The sequence below is a fragment of the Lepidochelys kempii genome, chromosome 13, assembly GCF_965140265.1.
Source record: "Lepidochelys kempii isolate rLepKem1 chromosome 13, rLepKem1.hap2, whole genome shotgun sequence".
In the NCBI taxonomy this organism is placed as follows: domain Eukaryota; kingdom Metazoa; phylum Chordata; order Testudines; family Cheloniidae; genus Lepidochelys; species Lepidochelys kempii.
The window spans coordinates 711,748-734,125 of NC_133268.1; the positions used below are offsets into that span (position 1 = coordinate 711,748).

Here is a 22,378-nt window from a genome sequence, read left to right on the forward strand (position 1 = left end):
TCTGAAGCCAAAGGGGAAAAACTACCATGATGCAAATTTAAGGCTCACATTTATTAGTTTCTAAGGAGAATAAAGTGGAAGACATACCACTAGATTACATTTTAACAGACATTTTTGTAGTATTTCACACCTCACTTCTCCTAGAGGCCCAGAAAGCTGGAGAGTCACACCTCGAAGAGGCCTACAGCAGAGGCACAGAGCTCTCCAGTTCTGAACTACAGCTTCACCTGAACATAAGGTCCAATCCAGCTATCGGCCAATTCTCGGAGGGTGTTGTACCTCCGATCAAACTCCTCCCTGCTGCACTGGGTAAGAAGCCGGCTAATCTCCGCTGTAAGAAAGGATACTGCTAAGGATTTATCCAGAGACTCATTCCAGGAGCTTTTCAGAACCTCCAAAAGGCCATCAGTCCCATTTTGCCCTGCCTGAGAGATATTAGGTTCCTTCTGCCATTGCTCGCTCAGCATCTCTGGCTGTAAGATCTTCTTATCAGAGTTCAACACAGCCAGGATGTGCCTGCAGGGCAGCTGGAAAGTTTGATTGAAGTGGCAAGTGCAGCTTTTCAGGCTCCTTTGGTTCACTTTGTGGGTGTCTTCAAGGATCTGTATATTGACTATGTCTTCATTGGTGCCTATGAGCTGCACAGACTTTTGTGCCACTGCAAACTCGTTCAAGCATAGTCTGGCTGCAGGCTCTGTGCAAATGTCTCTCAGAGACTGCCTGATGCAGTCTTCAGTCTCTTGGTTACACGCCACACCTTGGTCACCCTTTGGGTCTTCAGTGATGATCTCCAGTTTAATTTCATGGGATAAAGGATCCAAGGGGCTCTGAGGGTTTGCTAGCTGGTTCTGCGAGGCAGGCAAGGGATTCTGAAGAACCAGGGGATTTGGAAGGGAATTCTGACCTGGCCATTTCTGATGAGCTGCTGTGAGATTGAGAGAAACTGGCAAAGAATACGGAGCTGGCTCGTTCTGAAAAGGGAAGATCTGAGGGGCTGCCAGCTGATTCTGAAGAAGCAGGGAGCTCTGAGGAGCTGCCAGGGGATGCGGAAGAAGAACCAGGGGATTTGGAGGGGAATTCTGACCTGGCCATTTCTGATGAGCTGCTGTGAGACTGGGAGAAACTGGTGGAGAACTCTGAGCTGGTTGATTCTGAAGAGCTATTTGGGTGTTGTGAGAGGTTGGTGGTGAGTCCTGAGCTGGCAGGCTCTGAAAAACTGTCTCAGTAGACATGGTACTGCTCAGAGGGTTAACAGAGAACAGCACAGCATCAGGTGGCCTCTTTGAAACACACTTCTGGTAGTGTTTCGCCAGAGAAGTGATGCAGATCTCCAGAGACAGTCCAGTGCAGAAGACCTGGCTTAAGCCCCGTGTGATGATCTCCAAGTCTTTAAAATACTGATTGCATTCCATCCAATTCCTCCATCTGTGCATAGCCCATATCTTGTCATTGAGAAGCCAGTGGGTATGAAGCTGGGGAAGCAAATCTGGCTTTACAAAGTCACTCAGGATGGTATGCATCATTTTCAGGTTGCTTTCAGTGGCTGCACACATAGTGTTCCTCAAGGCATTTAAGATCAGTCTCTCTGAGATGCATTCCAAAGACATCTGATGAATCTTCTGCTGCAGGTGCTTGCATACATGGAAAACAGATAGCTGCACCTCTGCAGATGGGAATGCTTCTGAAAGTGTCTGCAACAATCGAAAGTGTGGATCTACCAGAAAGGTCTTAATTTTCTTCCACTCAGGGTTGAAGGCCTTGAAAGTCCTATACATGTGAGCCAGGCTTTCTGCAGATTCTTTAACTGGGACAGCAAAATGAATTACCTTTGTCATCTCACCCTGCAGCTTCAGGAAAGGTCTGTCCACCATGAACATATACAGAGCTTTGCCCCGCGGATTGTGGGTTCTGTGGATGAATATGACATCAGGAAAATGCACAAATATGTTCCTCATGAGGACGGTCTGGAAGCTGATAGAGTCCAGCTGAGAGTTTTTATCTAATTGATAAGCGACCAGGGAGCCACAATCAAAGCTCAGCAGTTCCTTCACGGTAACTAGGGCCATTGTTAATCTGAGGGGTCTATTCCCCCTTTCCTCACAGCATTCAGCCCCGACTCTCTTGATGACTGGGCGATTCCCTGTGATCCATCCACGCTGGGAAAGCCAGGGTCCTGGCGACCATCCCAACGGCCACACGGCCTCGGCGGGTGACGGGCCTGCGGGGAAGGAGGAAGAAGGGCGGAGTTAGACGGCTGCATTGGGCGTGGCCACACGGGCAGACACCGGGCCAGGGAGCCCCAGAGCAAAGCCCAGCTGCGGGGTGCCGCCTGCAGGGGGCAGCACGTCTCGGGGGGGGGCAGATCGCCCCCCACGGAACTGGACTACGGAGGTGGGGCCAAGGGAAGGGAGAGGTCCCGGCATGCACTGCTCCAGCCCCGCCCTCGTGTGTGTGGCGGGGTGGGCAGCCCCACCTCCCGGCATGCACTGCTCCAGCCCCGCCCTGGCTGTGCGCGCGGGCGGGGGAGGGGTGGCCCCACCTCCCGGCATGCACTGCTCCAGCCCCGCCCTGGCTGTGCGCGCGGGCGGGGGAGGGGTGGCCCCACCTCCCGGCATGCACTGCTCCAGCCCCGCCCTGGCTGTGCGCGCGGGCGGGGGAGGGGTGGCCCCACCTCCCGGCATGCACTGCTCCAGCCCCGCCCTGGCTGTGCGCGCGGGCGGGGGAGGGGTGGCCCCACCTCCCGGCATGCACTGCTCCAGCCCCGCCCTGGCTGTGCGCGCGGGCGGGGAGCGGTGGCCCCACCTCCCGGCATGCACTGCTCCAGCCCGGACCCTGCAGGAGGCCTCCGCACGGCGACAGAATGTCCCGGCGTGCCCCGCCCCCGCCCCGCTCCCGGAGCCGTCCCGGCCGTTCTCCTTTTCTCGCCCGCCCCCTCTCACCTTAACGCGGCGCCTGGTCCGTCATCGCCGCCATCTTCTTTGCTTGGCCCGGGGCACAGACTGACAGCCAACCAAACCACCAATCATAAAGCGGCTGTTCCGGAACGCCAGCCAATCAAAAAGAGATCCCGACTCTTTTCAGGCGAATCCACCAATCAGAGTACAGAGAGAACGGACAGACTAACCAATCAGAGGATAGCATGGCCGTGAGCGGGAGTCCGGTCTCCATGGTTACACGTCCTCCAATGGGAGCGGTGGAGAAGGTCGCAGCAACATTTCTCAGACCCCGCTGGGCTGCGTCATGTGACACCGACCCCCTCCCCCCCAGAAGCAGGCGGTGCTGAGCCAGGGCGGGAAGGGACCGCGGGAGGTTCCAGTCCAACCCCTGCTCAGAGCAGGGCCAACCCCACCCAAACCGCCCCCCCCAGGGCTGTGTCAAGCCGGGCCTTAAAAACCTCTAAGGAAGGAGATGCCACCACCTCCCTGGGGAGCCCAGTCCAGGGCTTCACCCCCCTCCTCCTGAAACAGTGTTTCCTAATCGCCAGCCTAGCCCTCCCCCCCGCACCTTGAGACCACTGCTCCTCATTCTGTCATCTGCCACCCCCGCGAACTACCCAGCTCCATCCTCTCTGGAATCCCCCTTCAGGGAGTTGAAAGCAGCTATCAAATCCCCCCTCATTCTTCTCTTCCGCAGACTAAACAATCCCAGTTCCCTCAGCCTCTCCTCATAAGTCATGTGTTCCAGGCCCCTAATCATTTTTGTTGACCTCTGCTGGACGTTTTCCAATTTATCCACATCCTTCTTGTAGTGTGGGGCCCAAAACTGGACACAGTACTCCAGATGAGGCCTCACCCATGTCGAATAGAGGGGAACAATCACATCCCTCGATCTGCTCGCTATGCCCCTACTTATACATCCCAAAATGCCATTGGCCTTCTTGGCAACAAGGGCACACTGCTGACTCATATCCAGCTTCTTGTCCACTGTAACCCCTAGGCCCTTTTCTGCAGAACTGCTGCCTAGCCACTTGATCCCTAGTCCGTAGCAGTGCAGGACTCTGCATTTGCTCTTGTGCACTCAAAGTTTGCTGGAGTTTACAGCCAGCAGCGGTAGGCCCAGCCCACCGGTAGCTGGGGAGGCTCAGGCCAATCTCCACCCTCAGCAGAGGTGGCTTAACGTTTTGTGGAGCCCAGAGCACATTCCATTCTGCCTCTGTGCCCAGCAGCCTCCCCATCCCCCACTACAGCACACAACCAGTTTGCTCCTTTCTCCCCACCCTGGCTCCAAGACCAGAGAAGCTCTGTCACTCCCTCCCCCAGGCCCCAGTGGGCCATGAGAGCTACCCTTGTCCGCAGCAGGGAGTCTGGGCGCTTTCCCTGCCCACCAAGCACTCCAGTTGGGGATTGCTCCTGCTGGGAAGCAGGGTTGGGACATGGGGGCTTTCCCCACTCCACTCCTATCCAGCTCTCGTGTCAGCGATAGGGGGCCAAGGCCCTGCGCACATGCCCCATCATCTCAGTGGGGATCTACCACTGCCTACCCCAAGGCATGGCCCTGGCCTGCACAGGCTCTGCTTCAACCTAGACCATGCAGCTGCTGCCTCAGAGAGGCCCAGAACTAGACCCTGCCCAGGAGATATGGTGCCAGTGACACATGGATTTGGGCACCTCCACACAAGCTCATCTCTGACCTAAAAATGGGCCTCAAGGTCATACAGTTTAAGGTTAACATGCAGCACCCAATCATTTAGTCTGACCTCCTGTATACCACAGGCCACTCAGCATCACTCAGCAACCCCTGCACCAAGCCCAAATCAACCAACAGGATGAGACCCATAGATTGCAGCCTTCAGAACACTAAGCTAAAGTGGGCCACAGGCAGAGAACTGGAGGGAGCGAGGCTCACCACTGGCCAAGGCCCTTGCAAATAGCAGGGAATTGACAATGATATATGCAGATGAGCCTAGCCTGCAACCCCCTACTCCATGCTGCAGTGGAAGGGGACACCCATACCTAAATTTCTTTCCAATCTGACTGGGGAAAAAATTCCTTCCCAATCTGGAATAGGGAAATCAGTTAGAGCCTCAGATGGGCCCATGACCCAAGCACTTGGGAAAAAGAATTCTGCACCACCACAGAGCACTGGCCCACTCTGTCCCATATCCCCATTTGATGCTTGGAAGGAAGGAGGAACGAAACTCTGAATATGTCATGGGGGTCACAGAAAAAGAGTTTCCTTCCTGGCCCTTGGAGATGACCAGCTGAAGTTCTGAAGCATGAGCTTTTAGGATCATTATAGAGGACTCACAGGGCTCCTCTGATCAAACAACACAACTAGGTCTCTCCCTTCTGTTGCTTTCAGCTGATGAAAACCAAGCTTGCCTTTCAGAAAGGCAAAACAACCTCCATTATGCGTGCATGCGCACACACACACTCCCCTCCCCCTGGTAAGGCAACTACTAACTTTTCATGTACAAATATATTTAAACTTCCTACTGTATTTTCCACCCCATGCATCTGATGAAGTGGATTTTAGCCCACGAAAGCTTATGCCCAAATAAATTTGTTAGTCTCTAAGGTGCCACAAGGACTCCTCATTGTTTTTCCGGATACAGACTAACACGGCTACCACTCTGAAACCACACACACACACACACACACAGGAAAAAGCTCCCCTTAAAGCCACCATGGACTAACATAGGGTCTGGAGTGTGATAATGGCTTAGCAGCAGTTTAGTGCAGACAAGAGTCCACTCTGGAGAGTTAGTTTTGCTTCCTGTGGCATTGCCCAATGCTGTTATTCCAAGTTTTCCAGTTGGAGAGGCCCCTGGCAGCACACAAAGGAAAGAAGGGTCCATCCTGATCAACTGAAGGGAAAGGGCCTGTTTTTCTTTCCTTTCTAGGATGGACATTGCTTCTACTACAGCAAACAAAAATCCTCAATTAAGTAAGTTATTTGTATACAAAGATATTACATTAACATTAAATTGTAATGGTGGGAAAAACAACCCTTCCACCCAGAGCTCCCAAGCCACTTCCCCTTGGACACTACCACATTGAATACAATCAAGGAAGGCACATATTTCATGTTTATAGGGCTGAAGTTCAAAGACTGGAGATGATAGCTGCCTCAGCACTACTTTACATGCTTTTGGTTAGAAACCACTATGGGACTATAAGCAAAGAAGCATTTTAAGCCAAGCATGAAGGACAGGGTATGGCCCAAGACAAAATGGAAAACAAATTTAATGACAAAACAAAGTCAGAACCATATTTTAACAATTAATTTGGTCTAAATACACAGCAGCGAACTGACCACTGCTTGCAGTGGTCTCAGCACAAACAGCAACATACAAACCATAAACTCATTATTGCACTTTCTTCCAGCTGCTATTTAGAGGAGAGCAGGGCACAGCCCTGAAATAGTGCACAGCAGAGGATGTAGGGAGGAAGGCAGCTGGACTTGCATCTCTGCCTGTTCAAAGCCAAGTACTTTTTTTTCCTTTTTGAAGTCTTACCACAGCAAGGAATGAGAACAAGTTCACCCCAAATTTAAAAACCAAGAATTAGTTTTCAGAAATCAAAGTAGTGAGTTAGGAAACTTATTCATTTTAATCACTATAACCAGGTTTTGAGTGTAAGGCCCTCTATACCAGGTTCAGCTTAGTTTTCAGGCCTCTGTGGCAGATGACTGGGCTAAGGAGACCATCCCACAGGGAGCACTACTGGCTTGACTTCAGCAGCCCTGAGGTTCTTACATAGACACCTAGCATGTACTTGGCAAGTGGGAATTGCCATCTTCTAGCCAGCTATAATCTCTTACCAGAAAAACCAAACCAAAACGAAACCCACAACATGGCTAGTCCGAGAAGACACACGAGCACACAGGAAAGTCTCAAGTTTATTACTGAGATCTTCAACAGTCTTGGAAGTTAACAGTTAACCCTGAGTCTCCTGGGACAGGGAATGGGGAGAGAACCATAAGAGGCTGGGAGAGGATTAAACCATCAGCTCCCACTAACAGCTTGTTGAATCTCCAAGTTTGAATCGAGAACGTCTGGCATTTCAAATCAGGAACATGTTGGTACCTGTCAATGATCTCTCAGAGGTTGCACCTGCATCCTCCATTTCTATTTCCTCCTGCTTTACCCAAAGAAATGGCAAGTCCCCCACATTTCTGAAGGTAGAGCATTTCCCAGCCTCCACTGGCTCTGAGGATTTAGCCCAGATATCCACAATCATTTTGAGTGTGGAGCTGCGCTCCTCTAGCTCTTCCCCATCACACTGCATCAGGAGATTAGCAAGCTCCTTGCTGAGGGACTGGATTTTGTCATATCTTTCTTCTTCTGCTGCTGGTTGGCTACCCATTGAGGGCCCAATATCATCTAGGAGGTTATCTCCCAAGACTGAAAGGTGCTGGTACTTCTTCTGCCAACGCTTGCATACCATAGCTTCCTCCACAGCCTTCTTGTTGGCATGCAGCACAGACAGGATGTGCCTGCAGGGGAGCTGGTACCGGCAGTGGAAGTAACAGCTGCAGTTCTTGCAGTCTTTGCTGACCTGGTGTGTGTCTTCTAGCAGCTGAACCACAATATTGTCTTTCAGGACATTAATGAGCTGAGTTGACTTCTGCACCACCTCCCACTCATTCAGACACAGCTGGTAGCCTAGGTCTGTGCAACTCTCTCGGATTGCTGCCAGCATGGTGCCTGGGGTATTTGCAGGTTTCTGTTTGGCAAGTTGGTTGGGCGGTTCAGGACATTTGTTTTGGGGCTGTGAGGCAGCAACAGGGGTACGTTTCATGGAGGCACGGGTACGCACCTTCGGCTTTTCCACACGTTTGCTTTGATTCTCTTCTTCAACACTTGAGAAACCCTGGTTCAGGTTTTCCAGACCTTTGGTATTGAAGCAGTCAGCATATTCAACAAAGTGAAGGATGCTGGTCTCCAGGGACAACTGCTTGTTGAAGAGACTGGATATTTTATGAGTGATGAGATCCAGACTGTCTACGTAGGTGCTGCAGGAATGAAGGCCCTTCTTTGCATGCATGTACCACAGCATCTCACAGGAGAACCAATTGGCCTGAAGATAGTTGTACAACTCTTTGTCCACCAAGCGCTTTACCAGCTGAGACAAGATGTCTAGATTTGCATTTGAGGTGGAAAAAACCACCTCCCTCAAAGCCAACTTCAGTTTATGCTTGAAGGAAACAGTGGCCACTGTTTCCTTTACTTTCTTCTCAAGGAATCTGACAGTGTGGTAGACAGAGAGAAGCACCTGGGTTGAGGGGAAGAGCTCCTGCATGGTGGCTTTGTGAAGGAAAGACATGTCCACAAAGACCACCTTGACCTTCTGCCACTCAGGATTGAACTCTTTGAAGACAGTCAGCATTTTGCTTACATTCTCACCGGTGTCCTCCTTCAGGACAGCGAAGTGCACCATCTTCCCTACTCGGTCCTTACTCTCCACAAGGAAGGCATAAAGCACATGTCCTCTCTCACTCTGCACCCTGTGCAACAAAAGGCTCTCAGGAAATTTGACAAACAGGCTCCTCATCTTGCTGGTCTGGAAGTTCAGTCTGTCTAGGTCCTGGTTGCTGCCCACGCTAATAGAGGCCAATGAGCCCATGTCCACTCTCAGGAAGTTTTTCATGACCTCTGCAATTCTGACTAAAGCTGAAGTTGAGACACTTTCCTTCACTGCCTCAGGTTGCATAGCAACCTTGCTAAGTGGAGCAGGTGACCCATTCAAAGTCATGTCAGCCATCACACACTCCTCACTGACTGTTACAGTGGCTTCTGCCTCTCTTGATTGTTGTCTACGCAGTTTTGTTGCAGGGCTGCCATCTGCCATGCAACTTGCAATTTTGGTTGTGGTTCTCGTCACTAGAGAAGAGCTAGTACGGGACAAGGAAGTTCCCCCCGGGTCTACATGGATGTGATTACTGTTCAGTTCAGTAATCACCAGCCGGTCTATTTCCTCATTATACTGCAGGACAAAAAAAGCTGGGCACAAGCTGGGCTGTGGTTTCCTCTTCTTACTGTATTCCCGTGTCCGGACACAGCCAAACTTCACCTGGATGAACCTGGGGAAGTGGAGAGACAGTTAGCAATGGAACAGAACGTAGTCTGACCAAACAGTACTGGTGCAGAGCCATCTCCCTCTCTGACATGCCAACACTGTAGCCAAGGACTGCATGACAAGCACATATCACCATAATAGGAGATGTTAGGATGAAATGATTTCACCGAATATGGCTAGTGTTCTACATACAGGTCAAGAAAGAAGAGGCTAAAGTGATACTTATAATGTTTGATCACTGTCTTGGGTTAGACTGAAATCTCCATCTCTGACTAATCCTCTGCAATTGGTCTCAGACACTCCCAGTCCTCGGAGGTGGCAAGGTCAAAGCATATCACTGACATGATCACTTCAGGAAATTTTATTTGCTCTTATTATATTCCTTTGCAGCCCAAATCACTCCTACAGCTGTCTTCTGCAACAAGAGGAGCAGATGACAAGTTACTTTAGTTCAACATAGTAAGGAAGCATTTCCTATCATGCATCAGGAATTTATGTTTCAAGAACGCAAGTTTGGAGGAATTAAGGAACTGGAGTCTGATCATTCAGCCTTTTATTCACATGAGTGACTCCACTAACTTATAAAGACGGCAAATTGGGCCCATTACTTCAATAGGGCTGCTCACATAAGTAAGACCTGTATAATCAGACCTTAAGTAAGGTGCAATGGAAGGCAATACTAAAACCCATTAGTGTGAAGGTGACTGGGGAATGCTAATAGACACTAATTAAGGCACACAACAGACAGTTCCTCAGAAAAAGAAAATTGCAAGAAATAAAAGTTAGCCTGTATGGTCTCACAAGTCATCAGCTCACCGATCAAGGTTAAAAAGGCTGTCCTGGAAATGAAAGGCAGGCAGGCGAGGGAGAGGGGGTGAGCATGCCCTCAAACTAACAATCAATCAGTTCAGGCAACAGGGAAAGAACTATGAACAACAAAAAACGCAAAATGAGGGAATACTACCAGAGGAACTAAGGGGAAAGAGAGAGAGAGAGTATATTATGGGAGGAGATAGGTACTAGCCAAAAAGACATTAGTAAAAGGTGAAGGTGTGAAATTAATGTTGACTCAAAATAGGATGAGAGTTTGAAACTGGCAAGTATGACAGATAGCCAATGAGTGCCTGCATACTGGTATTTGCATTTAACTTAAGCACACACAAATTTGAAAATCTGGCCCATGATTTTTAAGGACGATGTGACACAGCCACAACTGATCACTTCAAACAGGTACAAATAACTCTCATGCCTAGTGGCTAGAGCACCAGACTAGGCCTCAGGAGACCTGGGTTCCATTTTTCGTTCTGTCACTAGCCTGCTGGGTGACCCTTGGGCATGACATCTCCTTGATCAGTGCCTCAGTTTCCCATTCTATAAAACAGTGATAGTCACACTGACCTCCTTTGTAAAGCATGTTGAGATCTACTAATAAGTGCAGAGAAGAGTTGGGTATTGTTATTGTCCCAAAACACTTCTCAAAGGATCCACTTCTTCTCCAGTGAAGCACATCCACCTCTGGGATGGACCAAGGCAGCTATTTAACTACATATGGTAACACTGCATGGCAGTTTCAGACAAAAAGTGAAAAAGAACCCCATTTCCAATGTAGACTGCAGAAGCTATTTAGTTAGGCAGCACAGACTGACCCTGTGCTGGGACTTGGCCGGGCACTACGGTTAATATCCTATCCCTGGTAGAAGGTCAGAGGATCTTTAATGACCACAGGTGGGTCAGGAAGGATCTTGGTCTTACCTCAGGAAACAGGAGAGTATTTTCATAAGTGCCTGAGGCCCCCTTCCCTCCCACCCCTAGAGCACAAAGAGCCTTACGTGATGTCCTCGCGGATGCTGGTCCCATGTTTCCGGTTGTAAAAGCGGACAGAGACACAGTTCTTTAAGCCATAGTGACACTTGTTCTCTTTCTTGTAAGTGCTGAAACACTCCTTGAAGTCATCATAGTTTCTAAAGCATGAGCCAACTTCCATGGCTCTTCAGTCCCCTGCATGTGCCCTGTCGCCACGCCTAGGCTCCGAGCCTCGCCCCAAGTTTAGGGCTGGAACATGACGGCGCTAGAAGAGCTCCAGCTTTGCTGCACAGCATGCCACACACCTCAGCGTCTCCTGCGGGCAACGTCCCGCGCGCCTCAGAGCCAGGGCCTCTGTAACCCTTCTCGGACTCCTGGACTTCTCCCCAGCCCCCCGAGCCGCCACTGAGCTTAACCCTCTCTGCTCCCCATGCCACCCCGGCAGCCCCTTCGCTGGGCGCCGCCCCAGGCCCCAGCTGGGTTCACCCAGCCCGGCTCCCCCTTGCCTGCAATGGGCCCAGCGCCCAGCACGGCCTGGGCCAGCAAAAGAGCCCCTCGCCCTGCGCTGGGGCTCACGCGGGGGCGGGGACCGAGCCCCACCTGCCTCTACAGCTGCTGATGAAGATGGAGACGGTACGTGAGCCAGCTCAGCTCATATTAACCCAGCCACAGCCACCGCCCTCCTCAGCGAATTGGCCAATCAGCGGCTATGATCCCAGATTGACAGCAGCCTCACCAAGCAACACAGAACTTGGGGATCACGTGACAAGTGACTGACAATTGAGCAGTCCAATAAGATCGCACGTCCCGCCCCCATATCTTAGGCGGGTACTTCCCGCTTCTTCAAGAAGATACCGGATGTACAGGATGATGGGCAGCTCCTGCAGCCAATCAGCGGGTGCATTCGTGTTAACGCCTATAGCAGCCCGCCTTTGGAGGTCGTTTCTGGGTGGACTTCGCGTCACGTGACTAAAGAAGATGGCGGCCCCCGCGAGCGCCGGCGGCTTCCGGGTTCCAGTGGCGGGGGCCAGAGCCGAGTCTCCCGGGAGCGGGGACCGGCCCGATGCGGGGCAACCGGCGCCCGCCGGCGACCTGCGCAGCGTCCTGGTCACCAGCGTCCTCAGCCTGGAGCCCCTGGACCTGGACCTGTTCAGGTGCCGGCGGCGCCGCTCCCCGGGGCCCCCGCCGCCCGCGCGGCCTCCGCGTCCCCCCCCCGCCGCCCGCGCCCCCGGAGAGCGGGGAATCGCCGCGTGGCGTCTCCCCCGGCCCCCCCCCCCGCGCCTCCCTGCCCCGGGGCCCCCCGCCCTCCCCGCCCCGGAGCGCCCCCCGCGCGGCCTCCGCGCCCCCGCCGCCCGCGCCGCCGGAGAGCGGGGAATCGCCGCGTGGCGTCTCCCCCAGGGCTTCCCCTGCCCCCACCGCGCCCCCCTGCCCCGGGGCCCCCTGCCCCGCCCCGGAGCGCCCCCCCGCGCGGCCGGGAAGCGGCCGGCCAGCGAGCGCGGACCGGAGAGCCGCTCCGCCTGGTCCCCCGCCGGCGGGAAACGCCACGGGGCAGTGCCCCGGGGCTGATCTCCGCCTCGTTCCTGTCCCCGCAGAGGGCGGCACTACTGGGTCCCCGCCACGCGGCGGCTCTTCGGCGGGCAGATCGTGGGCCAGGCTCTGGTGGCGGCCGCCAAGGCGGTGGGCGAGGACGTCCACGCCCACTCCCTGCACTGTTACTTCGTGCGAGCAGGTAAACGCGACCTGGGGAAGCCAGAGCGCGCTCCGGCCGGGGGATGGCGCCGGTCCAAGTGCAAGGGGCATTTCCTTGACCTTGACCGCGCTGCCCTAGCACAAAGAGCGACCAGTGGCTGCTCCCGGTTAAGGGTGTTCCGGTGTCGCTGACCTATGAGGGAACGCGGCTCGTTTAAAGTTGCGCAAGGCTCCCCTGTAACGTTGTTTGGCAGCCGGCTGTTTTGTCCACTGCTCGCAGGGAGAGCAGCCCCTTGGCGCTGGGGACTTGGAACCAGGGTGGGCCGGCAGCCCCCCATCAGCTCCCCTGGGTTCCCTGTTCAGCCATCCCTCCCTCCACTGCCCTGTGCTGCTCCCCAGCCTCCCGCTTGGCGTGCAGCCCGGGGGGGGAGGGGGAATGGGTGCTGATGTCAGGGTGTCTCCTTTCTGCTGCTCCTCTCCCCCCACTCCTACACCCCATCTCCACAGAGATGACACATGACAGGGCTCAAGAGGGAGGGAGCTTGCTGGCAGCAGCTGCTTTGTCAATTTGCTGATCTGCTTAAAAGGGCGGTGTACTTACAGTGCAGTCAGCGTACTTAAAGGGGCAATGCACGTCTCTCTCTCTCACACACAGACGCACACACTATGTGTGGTGCTCTCACACACACAATCCCCTCCCCCCGGCACGTTGGAAAGTGGAGGGAGTGGTGTGCTCTAGTGGGATAGCGTGGGTTCTTCATCACTGTTCAGTTTCCGCAGGGAATGTTTGCAGCCACTGCTATGCATCTGTTGTGCCTCTTCCCTCCATTCATGCTGCCTTGTCGGGTGTGAGGATACGTTAACAACGTGTAAACCCTTAGGGCTCAGCTGAATGCTAGTTCATCATTTAGCAGTAAGGCATTCCCTGGGAAATATCCCCCCACTCTCTGACTTCACCACCTCAACCAAGCTTCACAATCATCATTGCTGTGTACAGTGTTCAATTATTTATTTAAAACTTATACTGTGTGTGTGTATATATTTATTTTGTCTGGAGAAAAAAAATTTCCCTGGAACCTAACCCCACTATTTACATTAATTCTTATGGGGAAATTGGACTTGCTTAACATCATTTTGCTTAAAGTAGCATTTTTCAGGAACATAACTACAACATTAAGCGAAGAGTTACTGTCTGTAGCTGCAGAAACAAGACACCTATTCCCTGGGGGGTCAGAGGATGAGAGAACTATTACTACATGACATAAGTCATGTCACTTAATGAAGGACTGGAAGGTGCTCCGATACTACGGTGACAAGCACTGTATACGAACTTACCTACAATAAAAGGTTGCCTGGCTAATCTGCCAAGGATGCTCTAGGCAACACTTCACCTGGAGTCACTGTAGTGTGGTGGGGGAGGATATTGAGGTCACTAGTAGGAACTGGTGGAGCCCCCTGGGTGTTCCGATCTGGGTGCAGTGCCCAGCTGTTGCTGGGGTAAAGTGAGGGAGCTTCTCTTGCCAGTACATGCAGAGTAAGCTGAAGTATGATACGTGATCTTCAGAGTCATCCAGGTCTGGGGCCCTTTACTGGTTGGAGGAACAGCACCTATCTGTGGCGGGTTTGGGATTTCATATTGCAAATCACTTCTCTGCCTTGTTTTATACAGCTGTAAAATGGGTAAAGTGCCTGAGCTCAGGGGTGGTGGGAATTAGTGCACTGCTCTGTGTGTTAGTCACCCAGCAAAGCCAATCCCCTCCAGGGACTGTGAGCCTGAAGCAGACATTGGCAGCAGCAAAGAGTCCTCATGGGAACGCCTTAGGAAACTGCTCCTCACTGAGGGATCCTTGGGTAGGAAACTCACCCAAGGCGGTATCAGCCTGGTAGCTTCCAAGGCAGCTCTGGATTCAAGTCCTGATCTTAATGCAGATGATGGGGGCCAGGCAGAGGGTCCCTTCTTCTGTAAATGTTATCCCCTTCAAACAGCAGCTGTTAGCGCTCAGGTGCTCGGCGCTGCCCTTGGGTAGCTAGGAGTGAGATGTTGCTCTATGTCACACGGCCTTTCCCTGTTCCAGGGGATCCTACGGTGCCGGTTCTATACCAGGTGGAGCGCACACGCACAGGGAAGAGCTTCTCTGTTCGCTCAGTGAAGGCCATTCAGCATGGGAAGCCAATCCTCATCTGCCAGGCCTCCTTCCAGCAGACCCAGGAGAGCCCTGTGCAGCACCAGTTCACCATGCCCACTGTGCCACCCCCGGAGGAGCTGCTGTCTCAAGAAGAGCTAATTCAGAAATACCTGCAGTGAGTGAACGGAGAGGAAGCAGGGCAGCAGTTTCTGCCCTCATTTGTGTGTGCTGGGGAATGGTTGGGGAGAGGCAGCTCTCACAGCTTGCTAAACAGAGTCAGCCCAGAGGGAGGAAACCCACCTCCCGAGAGATGGGTCCAGCTTCAGCAGAGGAGAGTGACTGTGTGATTGTCTGGCAATGGGAAGCTCCCTGAAAGCTCTGCCAGAGCACCTCCATCCTGGGGCTGTGAGCGGACATACTGCAGCCGATGTGGGGATTCCCCCCCAAATCAACTTGGCTAGTGGGCTGCCCTTGTAGCCCTGACGTCACTACAGCAGCTCTTGCTGGAAATCTAGCACTAGTGTCACTGTGTTTGTTGTCTAAAGGGATCCCAATTTGGTGGAGAAATACAGGCTGGGACTCAACAAGATCCTGGCCCAGGAGGTACCGGTTGAGATCAAGCCTGTGAGCCCGTCAAAGACGTTCTGCCAGCTGTCTCAGGAGCCCAAGCAGCTGCTCTGGGTTCGGGCACGAGGCTACATTGGTAAGTCCTGTGTCAAGGACTAAGTACCTGCTTCCGGCATGCACGCCCAGAGCATCCCCTTACTTCCTCCAGGCTCCCAGAAAGACTCTGCTGCCTAGTAGGTGAGCAGGGAATGGCAGCCAAGAACTCCTGTGGCCTGTACCCAGCTCTGCCATGGACTCATTCTGTGGCCGTGAGCAAGTTCTAGTCAACACTTGCCAGTGTCCCCCTTTGTAACGTGGGGATAATGACACTGGATTTCATCCTAAGGGCCAAGTGCTGCAATGCAATTGGTAACTGCTGCTACCTTGGGGTGGCCAGATAAGTGCCCCTTGGCAGAGGCCTGAGGCTCTTTGGCCACACAGCCAAGATGTAGGTCTGGAGCTTTACAGAGAAGCTGACTCCTGGGGGAATTCTGCACCACTGTACATGCTTCCCTGCAGAAAAATGACTCTGATGGGGAAGCAAAGGGAAGCCAAAAGAGCAGTCACGTGACTCCCACAGCAGTATGTTTCAAGTGCCCAGGTAAATCACTGTGGGGCAGAGGGTGAGACTAGGGAAGACCTGGCTGGTGGCGCCTACCCTGCGCCTGGCTCAGCTGCTAGTTCTGGCTGGGGAGGATGGGACTTCCTCTTTCCCTGCACGGCATCCAGGGCTAGGTCAGACCCATTCCCAGATTTCTCCCCCAGGTACAGGAAGCTCTGTAAATTCCCCCCTCTGCTTCCTGCACCTGTCGCTCCTTAGCTGCAGGGGGAGGGATCCCTGTACAGGGAGCTGCTCCCCCATCTGCCCAACACCCGTGCACCCAGACATCCTCATACCCGGACCCTCCCGCTGAGCCTCACCCACCAGCACTCAGTACCCCTGCACCCTGATGAGCCCCACTCCCCCCAGACCACCCCGACGAGCCACCCAGATTCCCACCCCACTAAGCCCAACCAGTTGCACCTGGATCCCCCACTGCTCCTCCCACACCAACCCCCCTGCTGAGCTCTATTCCCCCTCCCCACATCCAGACCCCCTTGCTGAGCCCCAACTACCTTCACCTGGACTCCCCTGCAGAGTGCCATTGCATTCAAAACCCTGCGACAAGCCCCTGTGCATCCAGGTCTCCCACGGAGCCACCCACACCTGGATCCCCCCATTCACACACACTAAGCCCCTCCACACTTGGATCTGCCTTGCTGAGCCTGCCCGCCCACACCTGGAATGAAGGGGCAGGCCCGGTCAAGGCTGGGTGTAGCCTCACTGCTGAGTCCGTGTTCTGGGCGGGGGAGAGCTGCCGGTGATCTCCCACCTCTTGCTCCCAAGCCTGTGATGGCCTGTGTGCACAGCCCCACTGCCTCCCTAACCCAGGACAGGCCAACAGTTCGGGTGCAGCAGGGACTCACCTTTTGTAGCTGCTGGCTCATTCACTGTGCTCATCAGCTCAGTGGCCAGGTATAGTGTATAGTATACACCCCTCAGGGGAGCTGAACCCTCAGCAGCTCCACAGACGTTTCCCCAAGGCACCCACTCCGCGAGGACGAGCGTGGCACGACCGGGCTCATCTCTGAACTCTGAGGCTGGGTTCTGGTTGCTTGGCAGGGGAGTGTGATATGAAGTTGCACTGCTGCGTGGCTGCCTACATCTCCGACTATGCCTTCCTGGGCACAGCTCTGCTCCCGCACCGGCAGCATCCTGTCAAGTTCATGGTGTCCCTCGACCACTCCATGTGGTTCCACGCCCCCTTCCGCGCTGACCACTGGATGCTGTACGAGTGTGAGAGCCCCTGGGCCGGTAAGTCCTCCCCCTGCTGCAGGTGCTGGGGAGCTGCTTGGCCACAGGATAATGGATGCTCTCTCTCCCGGGCAGGTGGGTGCCGAGGGCTGGTGCATGGGCGGCTGTGGCGCAGGGATGGAGTCCTGGCTGTCACCTGCGCGCAGGAAGGAGTCATCAGGGTGACGCAGAGCCCAGCTGAGAGCAAACTGTAGCTGGACAAGTCAGCAGCAGCCACATCCACCCCTGCTCTGGGGGTGCAGGCTGGGCAGCTGGCAGTGCTGGGCCCCTGCGCGAAGATGGGCATGACCAAGATCTGGGGCAGGAGTGGAAAGAAGCCTCAGGCCAGCAGGAGCTCCGTGCTGCTGGAAGCCTCAGCCCAGACTGCAACCGCCCAGGGCTGCACCAGAGGGACCACGCAGTCACAGCAGCCGTGGGAATATCTGTTTTATTGACTGTTGATTAGAGCGGCCTGTCAGACACTGTCCCCCGCCTCCCTCTAATAAAGCCTCCATGGCCCACCCAGACTCAGTCCCTCCATGGCATTTAGACATCTGCTCTGGAGTAGCACCCTGCTGGGGCTATGACCTACTCAGAAGGGAGCCCCTGGGGCCTTGGAGGAGGGGCAGAGACCCAGAGGGGTATGAGGAGAGCGTGGGGCTGGAGCTCAGGCTGCAGGGCATCTCTGGCTGGGCCAGGGAAGAAAGCTGCTGCAGAGCCCTTGCAGCTTCCCTTTCTCAGTTCTCCTCCCCAGCCCCAGTGGCTTGGCTGCAGCTTCTGCTCTCGCTCTCCCTGCAGGCTGGGCAGGCTTTGAGAGGCCCCAGGGGAGTCTCAGCCACTCCCGCAGTAGCCTAGCACAGTAAGGCCTGGTAGAGGGGGAGGAGGAGAAGGACGGACTGACTGTCTTCACCTCTCAGCCAAAGCACAAGGCACGGTGGGTCCTGGGGATCTCTCCTCCCAGCCCCCGCTGCTGCCCTGGCCCCTAGGGTTGTTGCTGAAAGGCTGGAGAGCTGTCTCCTTGCAATGGGGCCAGGGGAGGATTAATCTGAACACACTCTGGGGAGTCTCGGTCCCTTTTCCTACCAAGTCTTCAAGTATTGTTAAAAGTTCCCAAGGAGAGCCCCAGACTCTGCCTGGCGCCAGCGAATCCCTTTAGTACTGTATCAATATGGCCCAGCAGCAGCTCCCTCCCCTAAGGGAGCCAGGAGTCGACCTGGCACCAGGGAGGCTGCACACCCAGCACTGGGGGACGGGCCATTTCACATCCTTGGAGAAGCACATTTCCAAGAGAACAGGTCCCAGGACAGGCAGGTGCTGGGCCAGTCCAGGGCCACCCCTCTGCCAGTGTCCCGCTCTCCCCCCTGCACCATACAGACAAAGCCCTGCCACTGCACACTCAGCCTGACCTGCAGCTCCCCCTCTACCACTCTAGGCCTAGGCTCAAGACACACCCCATCCCTGATCTACAGCCGCTGCTGCTCTTCCAGTCCCCATGGACAATGCAGCCTCCTTCCTCGAGACCCACGCTGCTCGGTCCCCGCCCAGTCCCAGTGCTGGGGGCCTGGGCACTCAGTCCAAAGCCTCCTTGATCAAGAACTCCTTCAGGGTGGGCTGCTGCTGGAGAGCCACCCCAGTTCCTTGCAGCCCCTGCAGCCTGGCCTCCGACTGGCGCTTGTCTTTCCCCACCTTCCAGGACAGGTGGACGTGCGCCTGAAGGAAGGGCTCCAGCAAGGAGTGGCTGTCTTGGGCCTCCAGGAGCTGCAGAGCCTGCTCACAGTAGCGATGAGCCTCGCTCAGCTCGTCCAGCTCCTGGTGACAAACCACCAGGCCAGCCAGCGTGAGGAGGAAGCGGCCCGAGTTGCAGACGCCCAGCTTGTCCTGGAGCTGGTAGGCGTTGCTCCAGGTGGCCAGGGCCTCGCGGTACATGCCGCTGCAGGTGAGGCGCTGTGCTGCCTGCAGGTCATGCAGGAAGAAGAACTCCAGGAAGTCGGAGGAGCGGCGGATCTCAGTGATGGAGTGCAGGTGGGACAGGAACTGCTCAAAGGCCCGGCTCCGCTTGGCGATGGTTTCTGCTGTGAAGTTCTTGCGTAGCCTCTTCCTGGGGAAGGAGACGCCTGCCATGTCGCAGCCAAACCGGTGACGCAGGCGCCGGTTCAGTCTCTCGAAGTCCGAGTAGCGCCGGGCAATAGCGGCCGGGGCCTTGTCAAACTGTCCGGAGCGGATCAGGTAGACGGTGTAGAGCTGTGGGAGAGCAGGGCCGTGAGCGAGAAGCAGCTGGGGTGCACAGGCTCTCCAGGATCTGCCTGCCCCCAGACTCAGCACGCGGGAGGGGAACGCTGCGGACGGCGGCGCAGCGAACCGATCGCAGCCGGGTGCACGCGCTGGGGAAGGGGACAGGCAGCAGAGACCTCCTGGTGGCTCTGCCTGGGGCAGGGAAGGGCTGGCGGGAGCAGGGGGAGGGGAGCAGGCTGGGTAACAGCAGCAAGAGTTACCTGAGGCTCGTCTGAGCCGCCAGCGCCATCCGAGCAGCACAGGGAGAGACAGAGACAAGAATCAGCTCCAGCCCCCCCGGTCGCCTTGCCCTCCCTCTCCGTCCAACGGGGACGGCACACTCCCAAGGGTCTTGGGACCCAAGCGTCTTGGGACCCAAGCACTTTTCATGAGTGGCGTGCTTGGGTGGGAGGAGCAGGGGGCATCCAGCACCCACAGGATTGGGCAGCCCGTACCCCGTCTCCCCCTCCAGAGTCCCAGCCTGGCCCCCGCGGCCAGTGTCACTCACCACGTATTTGGAGGAGCGCTCACTGACAACGCTGGCGCTGGTGACCTCAAAGAGCAGGCGCTGGGGAGCCAGGCTGCTGCGCGATCTCCTCCAGAAGTCGTGGAGCTGGCGTGTCAGTAGGTTACTGCCCAGGTGCTCAGCTGGAGCAGGGCTCTGATCTGCACCGGAGACAAGCCAAGCGCTCACCCCGCAGGCCAGCCACCCTGGTAAAGGGAGAGGGAGGGGGAGGGCTCGCCCCCAGTGGCCCGGGGCCCCCAGTGGCCCGGGGCCCCCAGTGGCCCGGGGCCCCCAGTGGCCCGGGGCCCCCAGTGGCCCGGGGCCCCCAGTGGCCCGGGGCCCCTCCTGCAGAGAGAGGCCTGGGGAGTGCAGGGCTCCCTGTTGGGCGCAGGCGTGGGCAGTCCATTGGCACTGGCCCCTCATGCCAGCCCACATTCCCCCATGCTGCCTTCCCAGGCACACGCTGTGGGGCCTACAACCAACTTGACGGCAGGCTGGCTGAGCCCACTGTCCATCAGGCTGGCCGGTGTGGTCTCGCTGGTTCCTCGTGCTCCCCCGGCAGCTGTTGTCTCCTCATGCACTCAGACTGGACGCTCCTTGGGGCTGCCTTTGTTCTGGGTTTATACAGCACCTAGCACGAGGGGCCCACGGCTGGGCCTTGCCAGCGCTACTGGAATAACAGAGCCTCCATCCCCACCCCAGCAGAAAAGGGTCTTGGCTGGGCCAGCACCCCCACCCCAGACCCGAGTAACTAGGGGACCCTGGCACCTGCCTCCATTCTCCATGGCTCCGGGGTTCTTGGGCAGCCCCAGCTCCTGGCTAGCGGCATCCTCCTCATTCTCCTCCTCCTCCTCCTCATTACTGGTGAAGCTCAGGGTGCCGCTGAGCCGCGTGGACAGCCCGTCCGTGTCGTCCTCCAGTTCGGAGCTCTCTGGGAATTCCTCCGCCTCTGAGCCGCCTCCGCCGTGTCCCTCCCGGTCACCCTCGCCCTCTCCAGCCAGGGCATGCCGCAGCCGGTGCAGGAGGCGGGAGGCCATGGGGCTCGGCTCAGCAGCTGCAGGAGGAGAGGCTGGTCAGGAAGGGGGGCAATGAACCAGGCCTGCGTGGGAGAAGGCGCTTGCATCCAGGGGTGGGGCAGGGAGAGGTGAGACCGTGGCCAGCAGTCAGAGATGGCGTTGGGGGCCATTCTGCACCTGCCACAGTCCAGGGAGACCCCAGAGGAGGAGGGCACAGGCTGAGCAGTGGGGGGGTCGGGATTGGGGTCAAGGCTGAGGACAGGGTTCGGGAGGGCGACAGGTGCAGGCAGGAGCTTCCAATCCGGTGCTCCAAGTGCTTTGTGGTTTTCGCTACAAACCTGCGGGGAAATGAGACCCCCCAGGGCCCCGCGCCCCCCAGGACACAGCCGCTCCCTCCGGCACAGAGCCGGCCCCAGCCCCAGGGTCGCTGCTCCCTCTCTCTGCCTTGCACCAGCCAGGGGCTGCCAGGCTGCGGGGCAGCGAGCTCGGTACCCCATGGAGGGAGCGGGGGTAACTGGGTGGAAGGAGGGGCAGCTGGGGGCCAAAGGGGAGGGGGCAGAGGCAGCTAGGGGGTTAATGGAGCATCAATGGGGGGGTCAGTGGGGGCCGGGCCGCCCGCGGGAAATGGGGGGTCAGTGGGGGCCGGGCCGGGCCGCACTATCCCGGAGCCGCTCCCCGGCCCCCGAGCTGCTCACCGGGGCCGCGGTCCGGATTGCGATGGCCGCTCAGCCGCGGCTCCTCCTTGGATCCTCCCCGCCGCAGCTCCGCCTCCGCCCGGGAACCCGGATCCTGCCCAGCCGGGGGCTGGCTGATCCCGATCGGGCTCCCCTGTGTGCACGGCGCCTCATCAGGATCCGCCTCCGCCGCCCAATCCGGAGTTAATCCTGAGCCACACAACGGCACCCAACCAATCCGGATCCATCCCTGTCTCCCACTGGGTGCCCCGGACCCCCGTGCGCAGAGCACCCAACCGCAACAGCCTTCTCCCCCCCCTGCCCCCAACCATCCAGCCAATCCAGAGTCAATTCAGATCGAACCCAGTGTGTGGAGTGCCCAGTCCGGATTCTAACTCGGTCTAGTAGGATTCTATGTCCCATGCCCAGGATCTGGATCCAGCGCCAGGGGCTCTCTACACACATCTCTAACCTGGATCAAAGTATCTCTGAGTGCCGGGAATCAGCAGGGAATCAGATCCAGCCCAGCTGGTCTGTATCCGCCCAGGGTGGGTTTATCTAAAAACTGCCCAGTGCACGAGTGCATCCAAGAGACCCTCAGGGAGCACCACACACCAGGGGGCTCAGCCTGAGCCTGAGGGGGACCCCCCTTCTCCCATGCGCTCCCCACAGGGACATGAGTGTTTCAGCAGTTGGCACGAGCAGCTGGCAGAGTGAGGGCAAGTGCCAGGGGTTTGGCAGACATACTGTCCTGGGGCCACGGTACAGAGACACGCTCACAGCCCCATTCCTGGGGCCCGCAGGCCTGTCCCTGTCATGGGTGAGAAGCTGCTG

At 56.3% G+C, this 22,378-nt stretch overlaps 4 protein-coding genes across 7 annotated transcripts; 1 reads left to right on the plus strand and 3 right to left on the minus strand.

Moving 5' to 3' along the window:
• Positions 1-32: 32 nt before the first annotated feature.
• Positions 33-3,008, minus strand: ZSWIM1 (zinc finger SWIM-type containing 1). Its single transcript, XM_073308966.1, has 2 exons — positions 2,940-3,008; positions 33-2,218 (listed from the first exon to the last, which is right to left on the minus strand). Exon 2 carries the CDS (start codon positions 2,064-2,066, stop codon positions 216-218), a length of 1,851 nt encoding a protein of 616 aa, XP_073165067.1. The 5' UTR covers positions 2,067-2,218; positions 2,940-3,008; the 3' UTR covers positions 33-215.
• A 3,159-nt stretch (positions 3,009-6,167) lies between these two features.
• On the minus strand, positions 6,168-11,717 carry ZSWIM3 (zinc finger SWIM-type containing 3). The gene is made up of 2 exons (XM_073309766.1): positions 10,850-11,717; positions 6,168-9,024 (listed from the first exon to the last, which is right to left on the minus strand). The coding sequence occupies exons 1-2, from the start codon at positions 11,002-11,004 to the stop codon at positions 7,005-7,007; spliced, it is 2,175 nt and encodes a 724-aa protein (XP_073165867.1). The 5' UTR covers positions 11,005-11,717; the 3' UTR covers positions 6,168-7,004.
• A 7-nt stretch (positions 11,718-11,724) lies between these two features.
• Positions 11,725-17,599, plus strand: ACOT8 (acyl-CoA thioesterase 8). Of its 3 annotated transcripts, XM_073309776.1 has the most exons (6): positions 11,740-11,977; positions 12,416-12,552; positions 14,588-14,813; positions 15,184-15,341; positions 16,908-17,099; positions 17,175-17,599. In XM_073309776.1, exons 1-6 carry the CDS (start codon positions 11,802-11,804, stop codon positions 17,291-17,293), a joined length of 1,008 nt encoding a protein of 335 aa, XP_073165877.1. In that variant the 5' UTR covers positions 11,740-11,801; the 3' UTR covers positions 17,294-17,599. The 3 variants fall into 3 exon arrangements, with proteins under 3 accessions (XP_073165875.1, XP_073165877.1, XP_073165878.1); XM_073309774.1 differs by having other exon boundaries at positions 11,725-11,977; positions 16,908-17,599; XM_073309777.1 differs by lacking the exon at positions 16,908-17,099 and having other exon boundaries at positions 11,741-11,977.
• On the minus strand, positions 13,497-21,816 carry SNX21 (sorting nexin family member 21). Of its 2 annotated transcripts, none has more exons than XM_073309772.1 (4): positions 21,566-21,792; positions 20,627-20,908; positions 19,858-20,015; positions 13,497-19,319 (listed from the first exon to the last, which is right to left on the minus strand). In XM_073309772.1, the coding sequence occupies exons 2-4, from the start codon at positions 20,889-20,891 to the stop codon at positions 18,648-18,650; spliced, it is 1,095 nt and encodes a 364-aa protein (XP_073165873.1). In that variant the 5' UTR covers positions 20,892-20,908; positions 21,566-21,792; the 3' UTR covers positions 13,497-18,647. The 2 variants fall into 2 exon arrangements, with proteins under 2 accessions (XP_073165873.1, XP_073165874.1); XM_073309773.1 differs by having other exon boundaries at positions 19,204-19,319; positions 19,571-20,015; positions 21,566-21,816.
• Between the last annotated feature and the right edge of the window lie 562 nt (positions 21,817-22,378).